General features: G+C 39.6%; 1 protein-coding gene across 1 annotated transcript in view; it reads left to right on the top strand.

Annotated features, from left to right (window-relative positions):
- Positions 1 to 17,717: 17,717 nt before the first annotated feature.
- ANKRD45 (ankyrin repeat domain 45) overlaps positions 17,718 to 26,598 on the top strand; it is a 37,111-nt gene continuing 28,230 nt past the window's right edge. The window contains exons 1-2 of the mRNA XM_047752525.1: positions 17,718 to 17,777; positions 25,822 to 26,209. Coding sequence (XP_047608481.1) covers positions 25,837 to 26,209 — 373 coding nt within the window. The 5' untranslated portion in view covers positions 17,718 to 17,777; positions 25,822 to 25,836. The remainder of the gene's footprint in view (positions 17,778 to 25,821; positions 26,210 to 26,598) is intronic.

The following is a 26,598-nucleotide window of genomic DNA, read 5'->3' as shown; positions in this document are numbered from 1 at the left end:
GGGCTTGGGTACTCCCAAAGACTGCATGTGCAGTTATCCAGTTCCTTGTACCCCGAGAGTGACCACTGTGCGAGTTCATCACTGAACTGGCAGTATCCGAATACTGAAGCCTCCTCCTCTCTTCGTTTTCCCCAGCAGAAGCCAATAGAAAGATGATAGGAGTCATGGAAAGCCAGGAATTTTGATTTATTTGTAGCTGGTGGTCTCCTATTAGCACAATCTTTCCTCTAATTGTGGACCGAATGATTGACACATGCATGTATGGGGTTTACACAAATTAGGTCCCTACTATGTGCAAGCTGCTGAGGATCCACAGACAAATCATAAATAGACGCAACCTCCTAGATTTTCCACTGTTTAGGTTTCAAAACACCAGGGTTTTATTCAGGATGGCAATGTTAGCTTGCCCTTTCACTTAGTATTCACCAACAGACATTTAACAAAACTCTTCTGTGTACCCACTTTAGCATTAGGTAGGAAAAAATATATTTTTCAATTTGTCATTTGCCCCATTTTCCTACAGCACACAATCATGAAATTTTCACTCTATGTTTAGGAAACAAACAGGTGACAGTGTGGGGGATGCAATTATCAGTAATATCAGTGAAAGACTGTTGTTGGTTTCTTGTTGACTATATAGGCTAAGCATGAACTTAACCAGATTTTCTTTAGCTGTTCTTCACATGGGATCTACATAGGATTGTCTAATTGTTTCTGAACGGGAAAGTATACCTTTTGTTAATTAGCTTGTAGTGGGAAATGCATGGTATTTAGATCCAGGTATTCATAGCTTTAAATCCCAGGCCTGTGACTGACTAGCTTTAAGATCATGTTGTATATCCGGGAGTTCCTGTTGTGGCACAGTGGAAACAAATCTGACTAGGAACTATGAGGTTGCGGGTTCAATTACTGGCGTCGCTTAGTGGGTTAAGGATCCGGTGTTGCCATGATTTGTGGTATAGGTTGCAGATATGGCTCGAATCCAGGGTTGCTGTGGTTGTGGTGTAGGCCTGTGGTTACAGCTCAGATTCAACCCCTAGCCTGGGAACCTCCATATGCTGCAGGTGTGACCCTAAAAAGAAAGAAAAAAAAAAAAGGAAGAAATATCATGTTGTATATCTGGCACTTCGTAGGCACTCAACAAATGTCAGTTTTCCCTCCTCTCCTTTAAATGGACTCATTAATTGAACACTTACTGTATACCAAGTACCATGCTAGACCTTGGAAATACGGTTGTGAATGAGATGGACACCACCCTGAAGTGCTAGTGATCATTTATGTAGTTATGAAGGTTGACTGTCAACATTTTATTTTTCCGTTTTAGGGCCACACCCACAGCATACAAAAGTTCCCAGGCTAGGGGTTGAATCAGAGCTGCGGCTGCTGGTCTACACAACAGCCACAACAATGTGGAATCTGAGCCACATCTGCGACCTGTGCTGCAGCTTGGTGCAACATGGGTCCTTAACCCACTTAGCAAGGCCAGGAACTCCAGAAGTATTCTAAATCACGTAAAAGGATATAGACAATAAAAGGTAAAAAAAATAAGCAAAATAACTTGTCAGTGGCAAATGCTATCTAAGAAGGTAATGTTATAGAGAGTGACTAGTTGGGGAAAGAAGAGGCTACTGTAAAAAGCGTGATCAGGAAAGTGCTCTCTGAAAAGATGGGTTGAGATCTGAAGGGTGAGGGAGAGCAATCCAGATGGAAAGCAGAGAGAAGAGTGTTTCAAGTACAGTGGCTAGCATAGGGAAGGGACCAGAGACATAAATAAGCTTGTCCTGTTCAAGGAACATTAAGAAGGCCAGTATGACTAGAAGTAATATGAGATATAAGAGAGATAGGCAAGAGCAAGGTTATATATTGTCTTGTTGGCTATTGTACGAAATTCAGATTTTATTTTAAATTCTATGGGAAGGCTCTGTATAAACGGAGATATTTCAGTTCAATTTAGTTTTGATAGTTGATCCCAAATTCAAAACCTTTAAAATTAGAAGAGGAAAATGTGGATGTTCCATATTAACTATAGAAATATAGTTAACTGTCGCATGTGGGAAAGAATACAGATCATTATTTCCAGAAATATTCTTGGTATGGCTGATGGTAAACGAAGGCTGATTTTATTTTTTTTTAATTGGGTACTTCAATAAAGAAATTTTTTGGAGTTCCCGTTGTGACGCAGTGGAAATGATTCCGACTAGGAACCATGAGGTTGTGGATTCGATCCCTGGCCTTGCTCAGTGGGTTAAGGATCTGGCATTGCTGTGGCTGTGGTGTAGGCCAGCGGCTGTATCTCTGATTTGACTCCTAGCCTGAGAACCTCCATATGCCACCAGTGCAGCCTTAAAAAAAAAAAAAAGAAAAGAAAAATTTTTCCTTGGTAGAATTCACTCATACAATTAATTAAGGGTTATCATCGAAAATAGCTGCCTTCCATGGCTAATCATTAGTCCCAGAATGACTTATAAAGAAAAAAGATGGAGGCACTAAGATGCCCTCAGTTCTTACTTTCTCATCTGAGAATTTAAGGTAAGTTTCAGGTGCAAAGTAACAAGACTAAGCTAGAAAGCAGTGAGTTTTGAGTTGATGGAAGGAAAAAAATCAGGATGTGTGCATGTATGATGTGATTTTAAGTATATTTAATTTAAATTGGATCCATAAACTTGGATATCTTATGTAAGCAACTGACCCAAATTGTGTTTATATAAACTCTGTAAAATGGAAAAAAAAAATTACAATATCCATGGTGCCTTAGGAAGTATTGGATAATAATCACCACAAATTCTATAAAAGTAACCAGATGTCTTTACTGACATACTCTAACCTTAAAAATAAAAACACCAGGAGAGAGAAATTATTCCCACTCTACAGATGAGGATGATGAGGTATATGTATATTAAATGACTGACTTAAGATCCTGCAGCTAGTTAACTTTAAACAAAAAAGTGATAAAATATAGATTGAAAACAAAATCAATCTATTGCCACTCCCCCTCACTGGAAAAGTTTTAAAAATTATCGCTATGAATTGTAGGAAACTCTGCACAGAAAAGGAAAATATCAACAAGATGAGAAGGAAAGCAGTGAGTTTTGAGTTGAGGAAAGTTTTGAGTCATTCTCCTACTGAATGGGAGAAAATATTTGCAACACATATATCTGATAAGGGGTTAATATCCAAAATACATAAAGAACTCAAACATCTTAATAGCAAAAAACAAACAAAAAGTAATCAAAAACTGAGCAATCTGACAGGTATTTTTCCAAAGAAGACATATAGATAGCCAATAGGCACATGAAAAGTTGTTCAACATCAATAATCATCAGAGAAATGCAAATCAAAACCATAATGAGATATCACCTCACATGTTTTGGAATGGCTATTATCAAAAAGACAAGAAATAGCAAGTGTTGGTAGGAGGTGGGGGAAAAGAAACTTTAGTATACCATTGGTGGGAATGTAAACTAGTGCAGCCATTGTGGAAAACAGTATGGCGATTCCTCAAAAAATTAAAAATGCAACTACCTTATCATCCAGCAATTCCACTTCTGGGTATTTATCCAAAGAAAATAGAAACACTAACTCAAAAGGTATAGGAACCCCCAAGTTCATTGCAGCATTGTTTACAACAGCCCAAGTATGTTCATCAATGGATGCATGGATAAAGAAAATGTGAAATATATATAGGAATGTTATTAAGCTATAAAATATAATGAAATCTTACCATTTATGACAGTGTGGATGGACCCTGAGGGCATTATGCTAAGTGAAGTAAGTCAGAGAAAGACAAATACCATATGATTTCATTTACATATGGAATCTAACAAACAAACAAAAAACAAGCTCATAGACTCAGAGAACAGATTGATCGTTGCAAAAGCACAAGGCAGGAGATGGGTGAAATGGATGCAGAAGGTCAAAAGGTATAAGCTTCTATTTTTTAAAAATTACTCAATGAATTTTTATTACATTTACAGTTGTACAATGGCCACCACCACCAAATTTTATAGCATTTCCAACCCTCAGGGCATTCCCTCACCCCGCCTCCCAACCTGTCTCATTTGGAAACTATAAGTTTTTCAAAGTCTGTGAGTTAGTATCTGTTCTGCAAAGAAGTTCATTCTGTTTTTTTTTTCAGATTCCACATGTCAGTGAGAGCATTTGATGTTGGTGTCTCATTGTCTGACTGACTTCACGTAGCATGATAATTTCTAAGTCCATCCGTGTTGTTGCAAATGCCATTATTTCTTTCCTTTTAATGGCTGAGTAATATCCCATTGTGTATATGTAGTACATCTCCTTGATCCACTCCTCTGTCGATGGACATTTAGGTTGTTTCCATGTCTTGGCTCTTGTAAATAGTGCTGCAATGAACATGCGGGTGCATGTGTCTTTTCGAGTCATGGTTTTCTCTGGATAAATGCCCAGGAATGGGATTGCTGGATCAAATGGCATTTCTACTTTTGGTTTTCTGAGGAATCTCCATACGATTTTACACAGTGGTTACACAAAAGGTACAAGTGTCAGCCACAAAGAAAAATCACAACAATCATTGGAGCATCTACTTAGGACATACACCTAATAAGTGTTTATAGTGTGCTCAAACTTCTGCCAGGTAGAATCCTTTCAATGCTATCAAAAAATACACTTAAAACACCAGAAATATACATGCCCCAAATGATACCTAGTCAAGGTCATAGCTTGTCCTAGCCAAAGAAGAAAGCTAATGATGACGTGTTATCTCTTGACTCATGGAAATTAAATGTTGTAATGCATATAAAGTACTTAAGAGGTCCCTGGCACATCACAGATGCTCAACAAATGCAATTACCTAGATTTTTAAATGAAAAAAATTTAAGGGAAAATCCAGTGATTCAGGCCATAGAAGAGGAAGAAATGACTACGAGACAATTAATATGTAAAATTTTTGTGAAAAAAAGGAAGATAGGGTAACAGGGACTGAATTCCCCATCCCACTGAGAACAATCAAAAACTGGATAAAATGTATGAAGTGATGGTTTTCAGGCAGCATAGAACATGAACCCTCGTGGACACAAACAATTTCCCCATCTTATTGCTTGGAGATTTGGCTAAAGAGCAGGGAAGATGCAGGCAGAGCCTGACAACCTCCTTTAACTGATGAGACAAAAGTTAGGAGTTTGGGAAGATCAGGCAACTAGAGTTTTCAGAGAAGTGTACCGAAGAGAAAAGAGCCTCATGGAGAGTTCCAAATGATTTTAGAGGATTTCTGTTGAATATTTGTTTTCCCCACTTTATTGAGATATAATTGACATATAAAACTTTGTATATAGCAGTTTGTAAATGTGGTGCTGGATCAATAGCATTGGCATTGCTTGGGAAATGGAAATTATTGAGACACTGACCTTTTTAATCAGAAACTCTGGAGGTGAAGGATGGTAATCTGTGTTTTATTTATTTATTTATTTTTATTTGTATTTTTTTGTCTTTTTGCCATTTCTTGGGCTGATCCCGAGGCATATGGAGGTTCCCAGGCTAGGGGTCTAATCAGAGCTGTAGTCACTGGCCTACGCCAGAGCCACAGCAATGCGGGATCTGAGCCGAGTCTGCAACCTACACCACAGCTCACAGCAACGCCGGATCCTTAACTCACTGAGTGAGGCCAGGGATCGAATCCGCAACCTCATGGTTCCTAGTCGGATTCGTTAACCACTGAGCCACGATGGGAATTCTGTAATCTGTGTTTTAATAAGACCTCCAGGTAATTATTATGTATGTTAAAATTTGAGAACCGCTATTCTAATTTATTTATTTTCACTTCTATATTGTATTCCATTGTGCAAATATTATCACAGATTAAAAAAATACTATAATCCTGCAGATGGATATTTTGACTGTTTCCAGTTTTCCCTTTTACAATGTTAAAATGTAAAATCTTGCATGTGTCTTGTCTACACCTGTAACAGTGTCTCTGGGATATGAAGTAGGAATAATATCGCTAGGTTCTATGCTATGCATATCTTCAACTTGACTAGCAATAGCCAAATTGCTCTCCAATGTAGCTGTTTTATGTTACAATGAGAACAACAGGAACAACTACTACTGCTGCTGCTGCTGCTGTTGCTGCTGCTGCTACCAGCAAATACTTACAAAAGACTCCAGACATTGTTCTAACTGCTTTTCTTATATTAACTCAGCAATACTCACAGTAGTCCTCTTGAGGTAGAGGCTATTATTATCGTTATTCCAATTATACAGGTGACACTAAGACATTAACTAACTTGCTCAAAGTTGAGTTAAGCCAAAGAAGCAGAGCCAGGATGGAAAACCATGCGAAAGGCTCTAGAGTCTGTGCTTTCAGCTGTAGTCCTATGCTGCCTCTCCCACTAGCAGCAGTACAAGGGTTTTTGTTGGTCTACATTTTCATTACACTTGCTGATTCCCAAATTTAAATTTGTTTTGCCAATCTGATGAGTATAAAATGGTAATCCACTGTGGTTTAGACATCTATTTTTCTGATTACTAGTACAGTCAGTGCATCTTTTCACATGTAGTCAGCATTCATTCTCTTCTATAAATTTCCTGTCACGAAACGTATCTTCAAAGTGACCCTTAGCTTCTCTTACCATATGAGAAAAGTATGATGAGGATGGTATCAAAATGTTAAGGACTGTTGCTTACCAATGACTGAGTTTTTAAACCATTGGCCAAGGAGTTCCAGTTGTGGCACACCGGAAAAGAATCTGAATAGCATCCATGAGGACACAGGTTTGATCCCTGGCCTCACTCAGTGGGTTAAGGATCCGGTGTTTCTGTGAGCTGTGGTGTAGGCTGGTACCTGTAGCTCTGATTCAACCTCTAGCCTGGCAACCTCCTTATGCTGTGGGTGTGGCCCTTAGAAGGAAAAAAAAAAACAAAAAACAAACAAAAAAACCTTGGCCAGGATAAGAGCAGTCCCTTCTATTTTTGTAAAGCTATTAATTTTCCATCCCACTGCAATCTGGTTTGTGCTTCTGCTCACTATGTTTCTTTTTAAAGTGGAGCATTAAATGTAAACCAATCCTTTCTATTTACGTCAAGACCTACAGACCTCCATTTAGAAATATGAATACAGTAAACCTGACATTTGCAGAAACTAGAGGATTTTTGTCACCCCTAGTAAGACTTTGCCCTTAGGAAATCTGCTTTTCCAGTTGAAAATATCCCTGAAATAGATTTTACCTGGATTGGGTGTGAGGGAGTAACAACAGCCAAACCATTCATCAGGGGCTGCTACGGTCACCTTAATTTCAACTGGAAATTACATTTTTCACTTTTTTTTTGTAGTTTTGTCTTTTCTAGGGCCGCACCTGAGGCACACAGAGGTTTCCAGGCTAGGGGTTGAATCAGAGCTACAGCTGCCAGCCTACACCACAGCCACAGCAACACCAGATCTGAGTCGGGTCTGCAACCACAGTTCATGGCAACGCCGGATCCTTAATCCACTGATCAAGGCCAGGGATGGAACCTGCAACCTCATGGTTCTAGTCGGATTCATTAACCACTGAGCCACGACGGGAAATCCACTTTTTTTTTTTTCTTGCTGTGTATAGAATATCATGCTTGGACCCAAGGTTCAGCAGTAAATAAGACCAACAGGTTTCCTTGTTTTATGGAATTTCATTCTTGAGACAGGGGCTCTAAAATTAAACCATGAATTACACAAATAATTGTTTAATCACAAATGGGATAACTGCCTGAAAGAGACCTCTAAGATACTAAAGAAGATAAACAGTAGGGAGCTCAGAGAGTCTGGAGGGTCAGGAGAGGAGGAGTGGGCAGGCTCTAAGATGGCCCCTGCCTTAGTTCAGGCTGCCATAACAAAATACCACAGACTGGGTGGCTTAAACAACAGTTCTGGAAGCTGGAAGTCCAAGATCAAGGTGCCATCTGATTTGGTTTCTAGACCCCACCCTTATTAGCTCCTATAGGCCTTATGTCCAAACACAGTCACATGGAGAGTTGGAGCTTCGACATGTGAATTGGGGGTTGTGGTGGCATAATTTAGTCCATAATAGCCCACAATGTTCTCTGCCACATGGTATTCACGCCCTTGTATAATTCTCTGCTTTGAGTGTGGCCCCGTATCTAGTAACTAACAAATAGAATATAATAAAAGTGGTGGGATGTTACTTTTGAGATTAGGCTACAAAAGGACTGTGGCTTCCACTGTGGATGTCATCTCTCATTTCCTTGTTTTGAGGGAGTCAGCTACTGTACTGTGATGTGCCCTAAGGAGAAATCCTCATGGCAATGAATGGACAGAGGCCTCTGGTCAGCAGGCAGTGAGGAACAGAAGCCCTCAGTCCGAGAGCCCAGAAGGAACCGAATCCTGCCCTCAGCAACATGAGTGAGCTTGGAAGCAAATTTTTTCCCACTTGAGACTTCAGGTGAGATTGAAGACTCTGCTTGTAGCCTGACTGCAACTTCATGAGAGACCTGAAAGCAGAAGATCCAGCTAAGCCATGCCTGGCTTTCTGATGCACAAACCCTGTGAGATAATACATGTTTGTGTTTTTAGTCATAAAGCTTTGGGTAACTTGTTATGAACAACAGATAACTAGCACAAAAGACTTCCTTGAGGGAGTGACTCTGGGTAGGGTTATGAAGATGATGAGAGTTATTAGGTGAAAAAATTGGAGGGGAGGGAGGATGGTTTTAGGCAAAGACACTAAAGCCTATGAAGCAAGGACAGCTTGGCAAGAGTGCAGTGGAGAGGGCAGCATGAGAAAAAGCTGGTGAAGTGAGATAGTGCTTTGGAAAATTCAGGAACATGACAGGATGAATGAGCACAAATCAGACAATGACAGAGTACTTTCCTAGTTCCCTAGATGCATGTATAGAATTATAGGATGGTACAGTGGAGAACATCAGGATAGATTCCAGGAGACCTGAGTCCCACTGCAAACTCTGTGATCTCAGTCAATCACTTGGTCTTCCTGGCCCTCAGTTTTCTCATCTATAAGATGAAATCTGAATTCTTGACAACTCCCAGTCAAGCATTATAGTTATATGAAATCTATACGTGGAAAATGATAAGACACTCCTGAAAGAAACAAGATAGGCTTGAGCAGAGACAAAAACATCCCATGTTACTGGAGAAAAAGACTCAGTTTCATAGGGATGACAGTGCTCTGTAAGTTAATTTATAAATTTAATGCAATCCAAGTAAACCATGATCAGAGTTTTACTTTCATTTGTTTTGTTTTGTTTTGTTTGGCTGTGGTATGCAGCTGCTTGATGTGGGATTGAACCTGGACCATGGCAGTGAAAGTGGCCGAGTCCCAACCAACAGGGAACACTCCAATATCAGAGTTTTGAAAGAGATAAGTTGATTATAAAGTTCATATGGAAGAATAGACAAATAAGAATACTCAGAAATAGTAGTTCCCGTCGTGGCGCAGTGGTTAACGAATCCGACTAGGAACCATGAGGTTGCGAGTTCGATCCCTGCCCTTGCTCAGTGGGTCAAGGTTCCGGCGTTGCCGTGAGCTGTGGTGTAGGTCACAGATGCGGCTCAGATCCTGCGTTGCTGTGGCTCTGGCGTAGGCTGGCAGCTACAGCTCCGATTCGACCCCTAGCCTGGGAACCTCCATATGCCGCGGGAGCGGCCCAAGAAATGGCAAAAAGACAAAAAAAAAAAAAAAAGAATACTCAGAAATAGCCTAAAAATAGAAGCAGCAAAGGGGAGGGCTAACCCTACGGATATTATTACAACATGTTTTAAAATCTCTATAATTAAATCTGTGGTTTTGGTGTATCAATAGATAGATAAACGGAGTGGGATAGAAAATCCAGAAATAGAACCTAAGGACACATGGAAATAAGTTGGTGATAAAGATGATATCTCAAATCAGTGGGGAATATATGGACTATTGCATAAATAATGTTGATAAACTATGTTAAAAGATAAATTTGGATGCATTTCATGTAAGGAGTTGGTCCCTACTGTAATCTCAGCGAAGGCCACTGAGGACCCTATGAAAATCTCAGAAGCAGGGAGTTGTCACAAGTTGGAATCAAGGAATTGGGTCTTTATACCACATAACAACTGAATGTGTCATAAGTCTAAACATAAATAATGAAAGTGTAAATATAGTGTAAGACATGAATGAATTTTTTTATTAAGCATCAATGGAGGAAAACTTCCCTGAGTATGACTCAAAATCTAGAGGCAAATTTGTGTAAAAACAAGTTCCTTGGAAAAATACTACAAATAAAGTGAAAAATGACCATTAGGAAAAATATATTTGCAATATGGGATTCATAATGTACTATATCCATGACTCTAAAAATGGCGAAAAAGAAATAATATAGATGACCCTTTAATACTTGAAAACATATTCAGGGTGTTCTCTTGTGGCTCTGAGGATTAAGGATCTGGAGTGTTCACTGCTGTGGCTGTGGTTACAGCTAAGGTATGGGCTTGATCCCTAGCCTGGGAACTTCCTTGTTCCACAGGAGTGGCCAAAACAAACAATAAAAACATTAAACAAACAAACAAACAAAAAAAGAAAATATGGGGAGTTCCCACGGTGGTGCAGTGGGTTAAGAATCCTAAGGCAGCAGCTTGGGTCACTGTGGAGGTGTAGGTTCAATCCCTAGCCCAACTCAGTGGGTTAAAAAATCCAGTGTTGCCACAGCTGTGGCATAGGTCACAGCTGTGGCTGGGATTCAACTCCTGGCCTGGGAACTTCCATATGCTGTGAGTACAGCCATTTAAAAAAAAAAAAAAAAAAAAAAAAGGAGTTCTTGTTGTGGCTCAGCAGAAAGAAACCTGACTAATATCCATGAGGATGTGGCTTCCATCCCTGGTCTCACTCAGCAGATTAAGGAGCTGGTGTTGCTGTGGCTGTGGTGTAGGTCACACACGTGGCTCGGATCCCAAGTTGCTGTGGCTGTGGTGTAGGGTGGCAGCTGTAGCTCTGATTTAATCCTAATCTGGGAACTTCCATATGCCATGAGTGTGGCCCTAAAAAAGCAAAAAAAAAAAAAAAAAAAAAAAAGAAAAGAAAAGAAAAGAAAATATATTCAGTCTTGCCCATAATAAACATAAATGCAAATTACAGCTATATTAAGACCTATCAGGTAGGCAAAAATCCAGAATTGGACAACTTACTTTGTTGGCATGACTGTGGGGACGGAAGCATTCTCATTCATGGCCAACAAAATGATAAAACTTCTATGGAGAGAAATTTGGCAAGATTTAGCAAAATTACATTTGTATCTACTTTCTGACACAGCAATCTCATGATCCCAAGGAAACACTTGCAAAATTTTTTTTTAAAATTATACACCAGGTTATTAACTGCAGGATTCATTGTGGGAGCAAAAGAATGGAAACAACCCCAAAGCATCTCAATAGGGGACTGATTGAATAAGCAATAGGCTATCCCCATAATGAGGATCATGCAGCTAAAAAAGGAAATGAGGAACAGAGAGCCTCCCTGTTTACTCACATGGCATGTTCTTTGGCTATACTGTGAAGTAACAAAACCTAAGCAAACAATGTTAGCAGCATGCTAACTTTGATATTAAAAGGGATAGAAATATGCATGGGTATAATATGTATATTCAATTTTTTCTTTTTTAAAATTATAGTTGATTTACAATGTTGTGCTAATTTCTGCTGTACAGCAAAGTGACTCAGTTATACGCATATATACTTTCATTTTAATATTCTTTTCCACTATGGTTTATCCTAGGAAATTGGTATAGTTTCCTGGGCTGTTCAGTAAGACTCATTGTTTATCTATTCTAAGTGCATTTACTTATTTTTAGAACAAAGGAAGGATAAACTGAGAATTAATACAAATGGCTAGCTAGAGGAGCAAGGTGGGAAGAGTAGAGGCACTAGGGGCTGAAGTCAGATTTCTCTGAAAGTATTGAATTTTATATTTTTATTTATTAAATGTTCTTAATGACTAAAACAATTCACTTTTCTAGCAAATTCCATTTTTACTTAAATAAAATTTTGTTATTTTTATTAATTACTAAATAACATTTATTTTTCTCAATAAAATTAAAGGCATTTATCTTGTTTTATTTATTTATTATTAGTTTATTTATTATTATAATTATTAAATAAACTTTATTATTTCAATATTTAGGGCATTTTATTTAAATATCTTTAAGAATTTTTAAACAATTGTAATCAAAAAAGAAGAAATCAATGCTTGAATATTGAAAAAAAATGGGCCTACTGTATGTCAAATTGGTAGCATAGGGTGAATCCAATAATATACCAGTCAGACATCTTTCAGGAATGAGGGACATAATCCATCAGCCACTAGAAGAGCTACTGACAGAGAGATCTCAATTGTCAACCCTTTCTGGGAAGCACCTTGTGGGAAGAGAGGGGCTTCCTGTGCAAGGGCTTGCTTCCTTCCTGGGGTAGCTTGCAGCCACTCACTGGTTGATGCAGGGGTACAAGGTACATCTCCTTTGCCCCATCTTGGGACAGCTCTGAAGGGCCACCCAACTTGAGAGCTTCCCAGAGGGTCTGCATATCATAGCCCAGATTCTCTCTCTGCCCGATTTCCCCCTACCTTTCTTTCCAGCTGTTGATTCCAAGAGCACTCCCTAATAAATTGCTTGCAAGCTAAATACCACCTCAGAATATGCTTCCTGAGGCACCCAATTTGACAGTTGTGCCAGGAAGGCCAGGAGTGGGTCAAGAAGCAGTCTAAGATGGTGCTATTGGAGCACTTGCTGCCAAGCTGGCAGAAGATATTATTACTGGTGGTGGAAAGAGTGCAAATGATCTCTGACACAATTGCAGCACGTTTGTTAAAAATTTTCAGTATTAGCAAACTGTTGGGGAGGAAATACTCTAGTGGGTGCAGTGTATCAGGTGTTACAGATAGAAGGAAGAAATATGGGTGAGCTGTTGCTAAGCTCATTTGATGCTCTCTAAAGAAATATAGGGAGTGATTAATTGGCTAGTAAAAACTAAACATGAATGCTAAAGGATTTCCTAGGTAAAAAAATATAGAAGTTCTCTTTTTTTGCAACTGAAGAGCAGAAAAAGCTGAGGATCAGGTCCAGGGCTTAATCATAAGAGTAGCAGGGCCTCGAAGAAGGTCAAACTCCCAATACTGGCAAGTCTGGTAGGCCAAGGATATGATGTTAACTGGGAAAGCGTGGGATCCTGACATATGGAATGGGGACATTGGGGTTCATGCCCCTAAAAATATTTAATTCGCAAAGGTCCATGAGCCAAAGAAAGGACTCCCACCTCCCTAGGGCTCCTCCCTTCTTGCAGGACAATTGAGTCCTTTCATGGTCAGTTCTGCTTTTCCTTAGCTAGGCTTACCATTAGGCTAATAACTAGAGTTACGTCACTAACTAACCTGGCTGGGGATGTGTGGACCTGATAATGAAGGAAAGAGATTTTACCTTAATGAGTTCAGGATCCAGGAGGCAACACATAATAATAGAGTAAAAGGGAATATATCCTAGGAGTTCAGAACCTAAGTATATATGGGATTGAACTCTGAGAGTGCTGGATTAAAGGGGCAGAATATAGAGTTGAATTAAGGGAGTTTAGTTCATTTGGAATCATTCTCCTGGGCTGTCCTAAGCCCTCTGTTCTTTCGTTTATTTACCTTGGATGACTTCGTCTTCTTTGTAGGTTTTTGTTAACTTTTATATGCCTATGGCTCCCAAATCTATATTTATATCCTAGTCTTGTCTACTAAGCTTTGGTTTCAAATATATGTTAGTTGGAGGCACACTGATATTTCTACCTTTTCCTTTCTAAGACTGAATTCATCATCTTGATACTTAACCTGCCCTTCAAAATCTCTTCTGTTTACGCAACCACAAGCCACCTGATCACACAAGACAGAAACCAGGGGGTCAGCTTTGTCGGCTCCTCTTTGTTCCGTGGTCTTGTCCTCTCCAAACCATTCTCCACATTGCTGTTTGACCTCTTCCAATCCCTCTGACTGCATCTCTTATCTCTCTCCCAACCACATACTCTCTTGCTATTTCAACCTACTTAGGTATTTACTAGTGCACTTTGCTATTTATTTTGTGTCTCCATGTACTTTCACACATTTCTTTTGGAATGCCTTTTCCCATTTCTTTGCCTGTTGAATTTCTAGTTATCTCTTGGTTCTGGATTTTCACTCTGCTATCCTCTATTACTTATTATTCCAAACTTTGGGCTATCTGATAAGTACGCCTTGTAGAGTTATATTTTAAGTTACTGACACAAAGATGGTGAAATGGAGAGGGTGACAGAACACTAGGGCATTTTACTAGAAACCTGCCTCCAGGTTAACACTGATTGACTAACCAATAATATTCAAGCATAGTTGTTTATCCACAAGTGAAACACATAACTGTAAAATCATCCTTCCCAAATTTCATGTATTTATCCCTAGGGATAGCATGTTTCTAAAATAAACTTGTACTATATTTTCCCCCTCCATATTATGAGACATTGATGTTACAGGTAATGAAAATTGAATCTTTTTGAAAAAAATAATTTATTGACTTACATGATTTACTGACTTACACAAGGGTAAAATATGACTTCAGACATGTCTAGTCCTGTGACTCAAGTGATGATCTCAGGATTCAATCTCATGCTCACTTCATGAACACTTCTTGGCGCTTTCGTTGCTCTGTCAAGCTCTCTCCACTTGATGGCAAGATGGTTACTGGCAACTCAGGTTGACCTCCTCTTATCACCCCTACTAAAACCAACCAACTAACCAACCAAACCTATTTACTTACTGCTCTAGCAAAAATTCAGAATTAGCTTTGGTTACACTGGTCTCTGTTCCATGTTTTCCCTGCCCTAATCACTGTGCCTAGGGCTTGGCCAATACTTAATCTGGAGTGGAATCAGTCCCACCCAAACCACATAGGCTGAGAGTGTGCCCAAGGAGTTCCCTACTAGAAAACTGTGCTGCAAGCAGAAGAGGAAGTGTGCACAGGCAGAAACAGTGGATGTTCAGTACCCCCTCCTTCATGTTTCAGAAGAGCTATACGCTAAAATAGTCCTTTAGTCATACATCAGGAGGGGCATTAATATTATGTAATTACTGCCAAAATAATGCTCAAGATAGAGTTTTTTTTTTCTTTTTGGCTGCACCCACAGCATGTGGAAATTCCTGGGCCAGTGATCAAACCTGAGCCACAGCAGTGACAATGCTGAATCCTTAACCTCTAGGCCACCAGGGAACTCCAAGATAGATTATTTTAAAATTATCATTTTGGATGGGCATCCTCTAATATGTAATTAGTTTATAGCTAACCAGTGGCAATGCTGTTGTGATTTAAACTAGACTGACCTAGGTTCATATCCTGGTTCAGCCCTTTCCTAGCTGTGTGGTCTTAGGTAGGTGACTCAAATTTTCCAAGCGTCAGTTTGTAGAAGAATACTACTATCTTCACAGAGTTGCTCTGAGGATTAAATACATATACTCAGTATATGATAGGCCTTCAGCCAATGAAATATAAATATTAATATAGTACACTAAGTTACCTTGGAGTAACTTTCTCATCTAGGTAGTTTATCCTATTGTTTCATCAGAAATTAAATTGTATAAAGAACATGATTACTAGTCTATAAACTATGGAATTTAGGAAATATAATAACATTGAAATGATTTAAATTCTATTTGGATGGTCCATTCTCCTAGAGAGAAAAAATTAATTTCAATCAATTTGGAAACCACTCTACCATAATTTTTTGGAGCTGACCTGATTTCAGGGGCGGGGGGGTGGGGGGGGCTTGAATAGTTCTTATCTCATCTGCTCCTGAAGTCATTTGTACACCAGGCCCTCAAGTTTTATCAGGACTCCCATCATTAGTACCTTCAGGTATCCTTGACATGTCTCTGGTACATTCATTTGTCTCCTTCAGATGCAATGGATTTTTTTTTTTTTTTTTTGGCTGCACCCTTGGCATCCTGGGCCAGGGATCAAACCAACTCCACAGTTGCAACCTGTGCCACAGCTGTGGCAACTTGGGATCCTTAACCCACTGCACCACAAGCAAACTTCCCCAATGGCGCTTCTCAGTATTCTCATTCCAAGTTTTGGGGTGGGGGATGGGAGCTCAAGTTGATCATAGAAATGTCTCTGCTGTATCTGGGCCACCCTTGAGGCAGGGATCTCTCTCTCCTAAGGCTCTTTCTAACCTAGTTAGCTCAAATGAATCACGTAGCTGTTTCTGACATGGAGGTAGGAAGAGAAGGCCCTCTTGCTTTTAGGTTTCTCAGACCTATTTAGTGCTTTCCCACCCTTTCTAACATTCAGAGAACTAAAAATATACTTTTAATAACTCTAAGTTATTTAATTCAATTTAAGACTTCCAAGACACAATTGTATTTGAGAATCCTTCACATCCAGTGATGATTAACTAAAAACAGAATCATGCACAATGATGCATCATAAGTCATCTTCCAACCAGACATTAAAAACTCTCTCCCCAAACTAAAGACTATGAAAAACAACATATTAAAAGTTAAAAACCTAAAATTTCTTTTTTCATGAACTTCAGTAGGAACTGAGTATTTAGTAGAGCAAATATGGTGTATTGTGATTATAGGAGTAAGCTAGCAGTTGACAAAGCTTTTGGACTATTGTTTCTGTCTACAATGTCAAACTCTACAATTCTGACTACCACAACTTATGAGAATAAGAAGCATTAATAATTACAGTTTAGATTTTTCAAAATTATTAATGTATTCCAGAAATTCAAGTCTATGATAGTGATATTTTTCTTGGACCTTAGGCCAAGTATTCATTTTAAAACTAGGCTATTCAGCCTTCAGCTTAAATGTTTAGAGTTCCTCTAAAATATTACCTGCTCCTTAATGATTTCCTTGTAAAAATAGTAAAGAAATGAATGTTTCCCTTCACACTTGTCTTCAGCACTGTGATGAATGTGAGTATTTATATAATTTCCAGGTAAGCTCAGACCTTCTCTTCTGGTTTCTTTCGATGTTCTTGTTCCACCTTCCTCCTGTTTAAAAAGTGGATTGTTTTAGATCTTAAATTTAAAAAGAGATATGGTTTCCAAGCTGCTTCTGCTGCTGCCATAGTTGGCACTTGGGAGGTACGAGGAAACGCTTCTTCTTGTGACAGTAACGATAAACCATAGGTGATATATCCTCAGTAGACTAGAAAATTAAGGAGTTCCCTTTGTGGCTCAGCAGAAACAAATCTGACTAGCATCCATGATCCCTAGCCTCCTTCAGGGGGTTAAGGATCTGGCTTGCCGTGAGCTGTGGTGAAGGTCGCGGATGTGGCTCAGATCCTGCGTTGCTGTGGTTGTGGCGTAGGCCAGCGGCTTCAACCCCTAGTGTGGGAACCTCCATTTGCTATGAGTGCAGCTCTAAAAAGACAAGAAAATTAAGCAAGTTGTCCATTTTAATTACAATCTTTCCTGATTTTAAAATGCATCCTCATATTTTCCGAAAATTCTTTCGTTTAAATGCCAAAGAGAAGGCTAAAACAGACTGGCCACAATACTCACACCTTGTTTTTAAATTTTATTTTTTAAATTGCAAATAAATATAGGCCCTATTAAAGAAAACTTACGAAATTAAAAACAAACAAACCTGCACGCCGCTGTCCGAACACAACGATTTTAAGTGTTTTCATGAATTCCTCTACATCTTTCGTCCCTTGCTTCCTACACCTGCCACCAAGACCTCCGCGCGCAGCGGCAAGGGGGCGGTGCTGCCGCGCTGTGTGCGCCGTCGCCATGGTAACCTTGCTAGCCCTCGGCCTAGGAAGCGGTGAGTCGGGGGTCTCCAGACCCAGGGCCCGGGGTGGGCGCTCGGGTGGGCATGGGTAGCTGGGTATCTCCCCCAGCGAAGCTGCGAGGCTGGTGCTGGAGGAGCATGGGCTTCCACCGCTGCGTCCTCAGGCTTTGCCTCTGCCCCGAGCTTTGCGTAGCAGGCCCCGCCCCGCGGGCAGTCCCTGGGGCCTCAGGCCGAAAGGCGAACTTTGGTGCCCAGAGGGGACCGGTGCCCCTCCTCCGGACCTCCCTATTCTCTCCTTGAGGCTGCCGCTCAATGCATCCTCGTCTGGCTTTCGCTTTGTTTAACCCTCGGCGCCCAGGACTGCCCTTTAAGGCCTTCTCCTAGAGCTGGGATTTAAACTCCTCAAGGGACTACGGTTTTGTTTTTGGTTTTTTCCCCCCTCGTTTTCCGCTGCAGGTGCGGCCCATGGAAATTCCTAAGCCAAGGATCTTATATGAGCCACAGCTGTGGCAACACTAGATTCTTAACCTGCAGCCAGGGACTACTTTTTTTTTTTGGAAGGACATAGTCAGTTGTCTTAAAAGGCTCTTAAGAGTTATTCATCTACCACAACTTCAGACTGTCTTGTCTGCCTCCTTGCCCTTTGTTTATGCTAAAACCCATTCCTTGGATTACCCATTTCTCCTTTTAAGACTCGATTTTCTATGCTGAAGTATCACCTCTTCTGGGAAGCCTTTCTGCGACCTCTCCACTGGACCTCTAATTGAGAGGTTCAGCCTCTTTACTCTCAAAACTCTCTTTGCTTATCTCCACAATGTCACTTATCTCACTCTGTCATTGCTGATATACTTCTTTTTTTTTCATTTTTAAAAGTTTTATTGCAGTATAGTTGATTCACAAGGTTGTGATAATTTCTGCTGTGCAACAAAGTGATTTAGTTATACTTGTACACACATTCATTCTCTTTTAGATTCTTTTCCCCCTAGATAGATTATCACAGAATATTGGGTCCATTTCCCTGTGTTATACAGCACGTTCCCACTGACCAGTCATTCTATGTACCTCAGTGTGCATATGCTAATCCCAAACCTCCAGTCCATCCCTGGAGTTTGTTTTCAAACTCTTTGAGTCTGTTTCTGTTCTGCAAATACGTTCATTTATATCCTTTTTAATTTTTATTTATTTGTTTATTTTTGGTCTTTTTGTCTTTTAGGGCCGAAGTTGCGGCGTATGGAGGTTCCCAGGCTAGGGGTCCAATAGGAGCTGTAGCCACCAGCCTAAGCCACAGCCACAGCAACGCTGGATCCGAGCCATGTCTGTGACCTACACCACAGCTCATGGCAACGCCGGTTCCTTAACGCACTGAGGGAGGTCAGAGATGTAACCCGAGTCCTCATGGGTGATAGTCAGGTTTGCTAACCGCTGAACCATGACGGGGACTCCTTTTTATTTTTTGTATCATTTTTTAGGTCCCACATATAAGTGATACCATATGATGTTTGTCTTTCAATGTCTGCCTTAGTATGATAATTTCTAGGTCGATCCATGTTGCTGCAAATGGCATTATTTCATTCTTTTTTAATGGCTGAGTAATATTCCTTCTTTTTATGTATCACATCTGCTTTATCCATTCCTCTGTTCATGGACTTTTAGGTTGTGTCCATGTCTTGGCTGTTGGAAACAGTACTACAATGAACATTGGAGTGCATGTATCTTTTCGAATTATGATTGTCTCGGGGTAGATGCCCAGGTGTGGGATTGCTGGATCATATGGTAGTTCTATTTTTGTTTTTTTGAGGAACCGCCATACTGTTTTCCATAGTGGTTGTACCAATTTACACTTCCACAAACAGTCTAAGAGGGTTTGCTTTTCTCTGCATCCTCTTCAGCATTTATTGTTTGTAAACTTTTTGATGATGACCATTCTGACTGGTATAATGTGGCACCTCATAGTAGTTTTGATTTGCATTTCTCTAATAATGAGCAGTGTTAAGCATCATTTCATGTATTTTTTGGCCATCTGTATGTCTTCTTTGGAGAAATATCTGATAGATCTTCTGCCCATTTTTTTGGTTGGAGTTTTTTTTTTATATTGAGCTGCAAAAGATGTTTATATATTTTGAAGATTAATCCCTTGTCAGTTGGTTCATTTGCACATAGTTTCTCCTGTTCTTTGGGTTGTCTTTGTGTTGTTTATGGTTTCCTTTGCTGTTCAAAGCCTTTTAAGTTTATTTAGTTCTCTTTGTTTATTTTTGTTTTTATTTTCATTGCTATAGGCAATGGATCTGAGAAGATACTGCAGAGGTTTATGTCAGAGTGTTCTGCCCATGTTTTCCTTTAAGAGTTTTATAGTATCTGGTCTTATATTTAGGTCTTTAATCATTTTGAGTTTATTTTTGTGCATGATGTTAGAGAATGTTCTAATTTCATTCTTTTGCATGTAGCTGTTCAGTTTTCCCAGCACCACTAATTAAGAGACTTTTTTTCTCCATTGTGTTCTTGCCCCCTTTGTGGTAGATTAGTTGAAGCTGATTTAGTTCTGACTTTCTCACCAGGCTGATGCCTGTGGGGTCAGGACCTATTTGATTTCTATTGTTAGTACCTTAGCAGCCTCAAAAGAAGTTCACACTTTACAGTTAAAAGGGAAAGTTTATAGCCTTATTTTCCTACACTAATTCAGTAAGGCAGAGTAGGTGTTGTTCTCATTTCGCAAATGAGGAGACTGAGTTCAAAAAGTTACATAAGTAATAAAGATGAGAATCAGGACTAAATCAGGGCCCTCTGACTCACAGTTCCACCTTTCAGAGTTCCAGCCCTCCTTCTCCCCTCTCCATGCTCATATTCTACATGAAGATTTGGTGTATGTAGTGGGAGCTGCAATTTTGATTCATGTTATAACTTTTCTGGGCAAAGAAAGTATCTGTTCGTACAGTAACTATTATAAATACAGTAAGAATTAGCAATTAAAATTGAGAATTAAAAAAAGTTTATTCTTTTAACAACGCAAAACCCACTATATGTTAAACATAAATTACATATTTCTCATGGGAAAAACTATTTTCTAAAGTAAAAGTAGTACAAAGTTGAATTAACTATCTAGAATATTGATAAATGGAAGAAAGGTTGTATCAAGGGTAGCTTTGGCTATTCGGGCCTTAATCATGGGCCCATATTAGATCTGGTTTTGTCCCAAATTTATGAATTAACCTGGGATTAAACTGATCTCTGGACGCACAATAATCTGCCTGTAATTAAGTGTTTGGTGGTCATAGAGTAGAAAATCAATTACTCAGACCCTATACAGGAAAACTGTGTATTAAAAAAAGAATGGAATTACCATCTTGTCTTTTGCTTCATGGATGCTTTTGCTCTAGGATTGATGATGTAAGGTTCTGCATACCAAGTGCTCACCGTGTGTTTAGTGCATGCATCATCTGATTTAAATGTTTACCTATGTGATTAAAACAAGATATCACAAACTACTATATACTGTATGTTATAAGAGAAGTAATATATATGTATTTGGACAGGACATCCACCTCATGGGCTAAATTAGCTCTGCAAGCTGTAGTTATGCTTGCAATCCAGTGAGAAGGAATTGCACTTTTCTAGAAGTGGCATACCACATATCTGCTTACATCTTATTGTCTACTACTTGGGCACCATATTGCAAGAGAGATTGGGAAATAATTTTATTCCAGTGTAAATGTTGGTTTAAAAAATGTGGCTTAAAGAATAGAGGGTGGGATTCTATTCGTAAAGAAGGGGAGATTAGATTTTGGGAAAGAATTATGTCTAAGTGCTATACTTACCAGGGGCCTATAAGATCAGGGAGGCTGGATAAGCAGGAACCAACGGAGCTCTGGAGGGTCAGATCACAAGAACAACTGCAGCATGTTCTCTTAGTAGGATATTTGATCAGTATGTTCTTGCTGTCCCTTATGAATAAGGACCTTCAAGTGGCCTCATGTCTTCGAGTCCCATGTTCAAGAGTCAAGGTCCTGGTTTCTTTCTTTTGTCTTTTTTTGGCCCGCACCCATGGCATGTGGCAGTTTCTGAGCCAAGGATCAAATCCGCACCCCAGCAGTGACCTGAGCCACAGCAGTGACAATGCTGAGTCCTTAACTGCTAGGCCACCAGGGAACTCCAGGATCCTGGTTTCATATTTGTGGAAGCTAAAAAAAAAAAAAAAAAAAACAAACTCAAAGATACAGAGAACAGATTGGTAACTGCCAGAAGCAGGGGGTAGGTGGTGTGGGGTGGAATAAGTGAAGGTGGTCAAAAGGTACAAACTTCCACTTATAAGATAAATACATTCCAGAATGTACTATACAGCATGGTGACTGTGGTTAGCAATGTTGTGTTGTATTGAATTGAATACATACTATATTGTATTTTAAAGCTGCTAAGAGATTAGATTTTTTAAAGTGTTTTATTCTTTCTTTCTTTCTTTTTTTTTTTCCAGCTTTTTTGCTTTTTAGGGCCACACCCACAGGATATGGAGATTTCAGGCTAGGGGTCAAATTGGAGCTACATCTCCTGGCCTACACCATAGCCACACCAACACAGGATCTGAGCTGTGTCTGTGACCTACACCACAGCTCACGGCAATGCCAGATCCTTAACCCACAGAGCGAGGCCAGGGATTGAACCTGCAATCTCATGGTTCCTAGTCAGATTCGTTTCCACTGCGCCATGACAGGAACTCCAATTTTTAAAAGTTTTTAATCACAGGAAGAATTTTTTTGTAATTATACAGGGTGATAGATATAACTAAACTTATTGTGCTAATAATCATTTCCCAATATATACATATATCAAATCACCTAAACTAATGCAGTGTTATATGTCAGTAAAAAAAAAAAGTAGTGCAATGATTAACAACAACAGCAAATAGTGTCAAGACCCCTGGGACTGATTGCCTGAGCCTAACTTATGTGTCTGCTCACAAGCTTGTGCTGATATGCAGAGAAGGAGGATCTTGCCTCTCTGGCTTCTGTAGTGGGAAGTTGGCTTTATCTTCCATTAGAATAATTCTCTAAAATGGAAATTAAAATTTTTTCAGGAAGTATGTGTATGGGGATGTGTCTTGGGAGTGTGGAGAGTTCAATGCCAGGCACTCAAAAGGATTATATTTTCCTCTATATTTATTCTGTACAATGAAGAAATTGAATGAAACAATCTCAGATAAGGTATGGATCAAATCTTAGAGAGGATTCATGGTTCCTTGGCTAAGTCAATGCCCATAGAGGCAGGAAAATTACAAAACTTGCTTTTTTTTTTTTTCTTTTCTTTTTAGGGCCAAACTCGCAGCATATGGAGGTTCCCAGGCTAAGGGTCAAATCACAGCTACAGCTGCTGGCCTACACCACAGCCACAGCAGTGCCAGATCTTTAACCCACTGAGGGAAGCCAAGGATCAAACCTGCATCCTCATGGATACTAGTTGAGTTTGTTAACTGCTGAGCCACAGTGGGAACTCTGAGAAACTTGCTTTTTAAAAAATTTTTGTTTTGCTTCTCTCTTATTTATTTATTTATTTATTTATTATCTTCTTAGGGCTGCACTTATGGTATATGGAAGTTCCCAGGCTAGGGGTTGAATTGGAGCTATAGCTGCCAGCTTATCCCACATCTATAGCAACGTAGCATCCAAGCCAAACCTGTGACCTACACCATAGCTCACAGCGATGCCAGATCCTTAACCAGCTGAGCAAGGCCAGGGATTGAACCTGCATCCTCATGGATACTAGTTGGATTCATTACCGCTGAGCCATGACGGGAACTCCTATTTATTTATTTTTAGGCCGTGCCGTGGCATGTGGAAATTCCCAGGCTGGGGATCGAACCCAAGCCACAGCAGTGACAATGTCAAATCCTTAACTGTTAGGCCACCAGGGAACTCCTATTTATTTACTTTTTTTAATGACTTCACCTGTGGCATATGGAAGTTCCTGGGCCAGGGATTGAATCCAGACCACATCTGTGGCCTACACTACAGCTGTGGCAATGCTGGATCCTTTAACCCACTGCACTGGGCCAAGGATCGAACCTGGGTCTCTGGTGCAACCCAAGATGCTGCAGTTGGATTCTTTACCCACTGTGCCACAGGGGGAACTCTTTTTTGCTTCTCTTAAAGAAAAGGCACAATCTGTCCTTTGAAATATAAATGGAAGTTTGTTAGATCTTATTAGGAAAGATTTTGTTTAGTAAAGAATATGGCATTTAAGTTGGGCCATAAAGAATGGGCAAGATTGGTCAGTCAGAAGTCAGAAGCAAGGGAAGTGTGATTCCCTTTATCCCACTTCCTGAATCCTTCCTCATCCCCTCAACACTATGCTGAATCTTGTGTTCAATCTTGCTTTTCTTTTTTTAAAAATAATGTTATTGTGCTACTTATATTTCTGAAAAGTCTATTTTAATTTTAATTGCTTTGAACTTTACAAAAATATATCTTGATAGCTATAATCTTTTGGATTTACTTTTTTCAGCTAATATATTGCTAAGATTCATTCATATTGTTTTGTGCCTTGGTTATTAATAGCTATATAACAAATTATTCCCAACCTTGGTAGCTTAAAATAGCACATTCATTATCTCACAGTTTCTCTGGGTTAAGAGAATCAGGGCACAGTTTAGCTGGGTCTTTTACTTCAGGGTCTCTTATGAGGCTGGGATTGAGGCATGGCCTGGGGCCACTGTCATTTCAGAGTTCAGCTGGAGCAGATCTACTTCCAAACTCACTCAGGGGCTGGTGACAGAATTAAGTTACTCATGGGCTGTTGTACCAAGGGCCTCCGTTCCTTACCGCTGTTGGCCGGAGGTTTCCCCCTGTTCCTTGAAAGGTGGCCCTCTCCATCCTAGCACTTGAGAAGAGCCAGAGAGAGGATACCAACAAGGCAAAAATCACAGCCTGTTGTAAATGAATTATGGAAGTGACACCACATCACCATTGCTGTATTCTCTTCATTAGAATAAAGTCACTTTGTTTAGCCTCCATTCAAGGGGAGAGAATTACACAAGGGTGTGAATACTAGGAGGTGTGGGGTAGGGCTATGGGAGTCATGTCAGAAGCTGTACCACGTGCTATATCATTGTAATTTCTTCATTTTAACAATCCTGTACTATTTTATGTGAATATGTCATAGTTTATGCTCCTGTTCATGGACACTGGGTTTTTTTTTCCTACCCGTGATTTTAGCTGTTATGAACTTTGATGCTATAAACATTTTTATGCACATGAGGGGACTTTGCTACTCTTCCCTGAATAATTCCCAATTTAATATGTGTTCTGCCAGAATAAATACTGTTAGGTATTCATTCTTTGATTAATTCTACCTGGAATAATCTTGTCCCCTCTGAACTCCCATAGCGCTTCATGTCTTGTGATTCTTAGTTGTCATCCTTTATTACACTTGTTTTGTGCATGTCATATTTTCTCCTTTACAATTGTAACTTGTTGAGGGCAGGAAATAAATTTGATTCTTCTTTGTAGTTTACATAGTGCCTACACAGCACTTAGTATATTAGTAGGCTGTAGACCTATGCTGCAGCCACAGCAACTCAGGATGCAAGCCACATCTGCGACGTATTCCACACTTGTGCCAACGACAGAACCTTAACACTGTGATGGAGGTCAGGGATTGAACCTGCATCCTCAGGGACACGATGTTGGGTGTGTAACCCACTGAGCCACAGAGGGAAACTCCATGTGCCTGATTTTTAAGATCTGGCTTCAGTGATCCAACTGAATGTCTCACTTCTGCCCAACATGGACCCTTCTTTAGGCATGCGAAGTCTCTTTAACAATCTCTTTCAGTCTTTTCCTCATGAATCTCACTCACATTGATCTCTTTCTTCTGTTCCTATTGAATTTAATGTTCACATCACAGTTGAGCATTTTAGTATATATTCAGGCAGTGTGTTGGTGCATAGTACACATTATTGATTGAATGAAGTATCTTGTTTTAAAATTATTTTGAACCGGTTAGGTATTTTCATCCCGTCCATGTTGTCTGTTGACTGATAAATAAATATTGATTTGTTTGAGTAATTTCTGTGACTTTTTTTGGGTTTCAGGTATTTTTGGAGTTAATGGAGTCAGAAGGACCCCCAGAGCCAGAGGGTTCAGAAAAATCACTGTTTTTCTCACAGCATGAAGAACAGGAAGATGAAGAAGAAGAAGAAGAAGCCAAAGAAGAAGAAGAAAAAGAAGAAGCCAAAGAAGCAGAGGAAACTGCCACCATTAATCCCCTCTTACAGCCTGCACTCACAGGGGATGTAGAAGGTCTGCAGGAGATATTTGAGGATCCTGGGAACCCTCACCATGAACAGGCCATGCAGCTACTCTTGGAAGAAGACCTGGTTGGGAGAAATTTGTTATATGCAGCTTGCATGGCTGGGCAAAGTGATGTGATTAGAGCTTTGGCCAAATACGGTGTGAATCTGAATGAAAAAACAACCAGAGGTATTTTTCTTTCATCAGTATTACTTCTGATTACCTAAAGATGCTCTGTATTATCTTTAAAATTTGGATACATTTGACGTGGCTGCCTTATATTTGCATATGTTATGTATGTATATATATGAATGTGTGTGTGGTGCATGTTGATGTGGTATAGATTGTAGTTAAGAACACGGAATTCACTATTTATTAGCTGTGTGATTTGGGTGAATTACCTAATCTTTTTTGTGTATCTGTTTCTTCATCTGCTAAATGAGAGGATAATTGTATTTTCCTTATAGGTTATGAAGATCAAATAAGATAATAAATATAAATATCTTATCACAGTACTTGGCACATATAAGTTGGTATATAGTAACCACCCAGTAATATTTTTGTCTCTTTCCTTTGAA

This window comes from Phacochoerus africanus, chromosome 11, assembly GCF_016906955.1.
Source record: "Phacochoerus africanus isolate WHEZ1 chromosome 11, ROS_Pafr_v1, whole genome shotgun sequence".
Taxonomy (NCBI): Eukaryota; Metazoa; Chordata; class Mammalia; order Artiodactyla; family Suidae; genus Phacochoerus; species Phacochoerus africanus.
The sequence above is the reverse complement of the archived record's forward strand: the minus strand, read 5'-3'. Positions and strand labels throughout refer to the sequence as shown.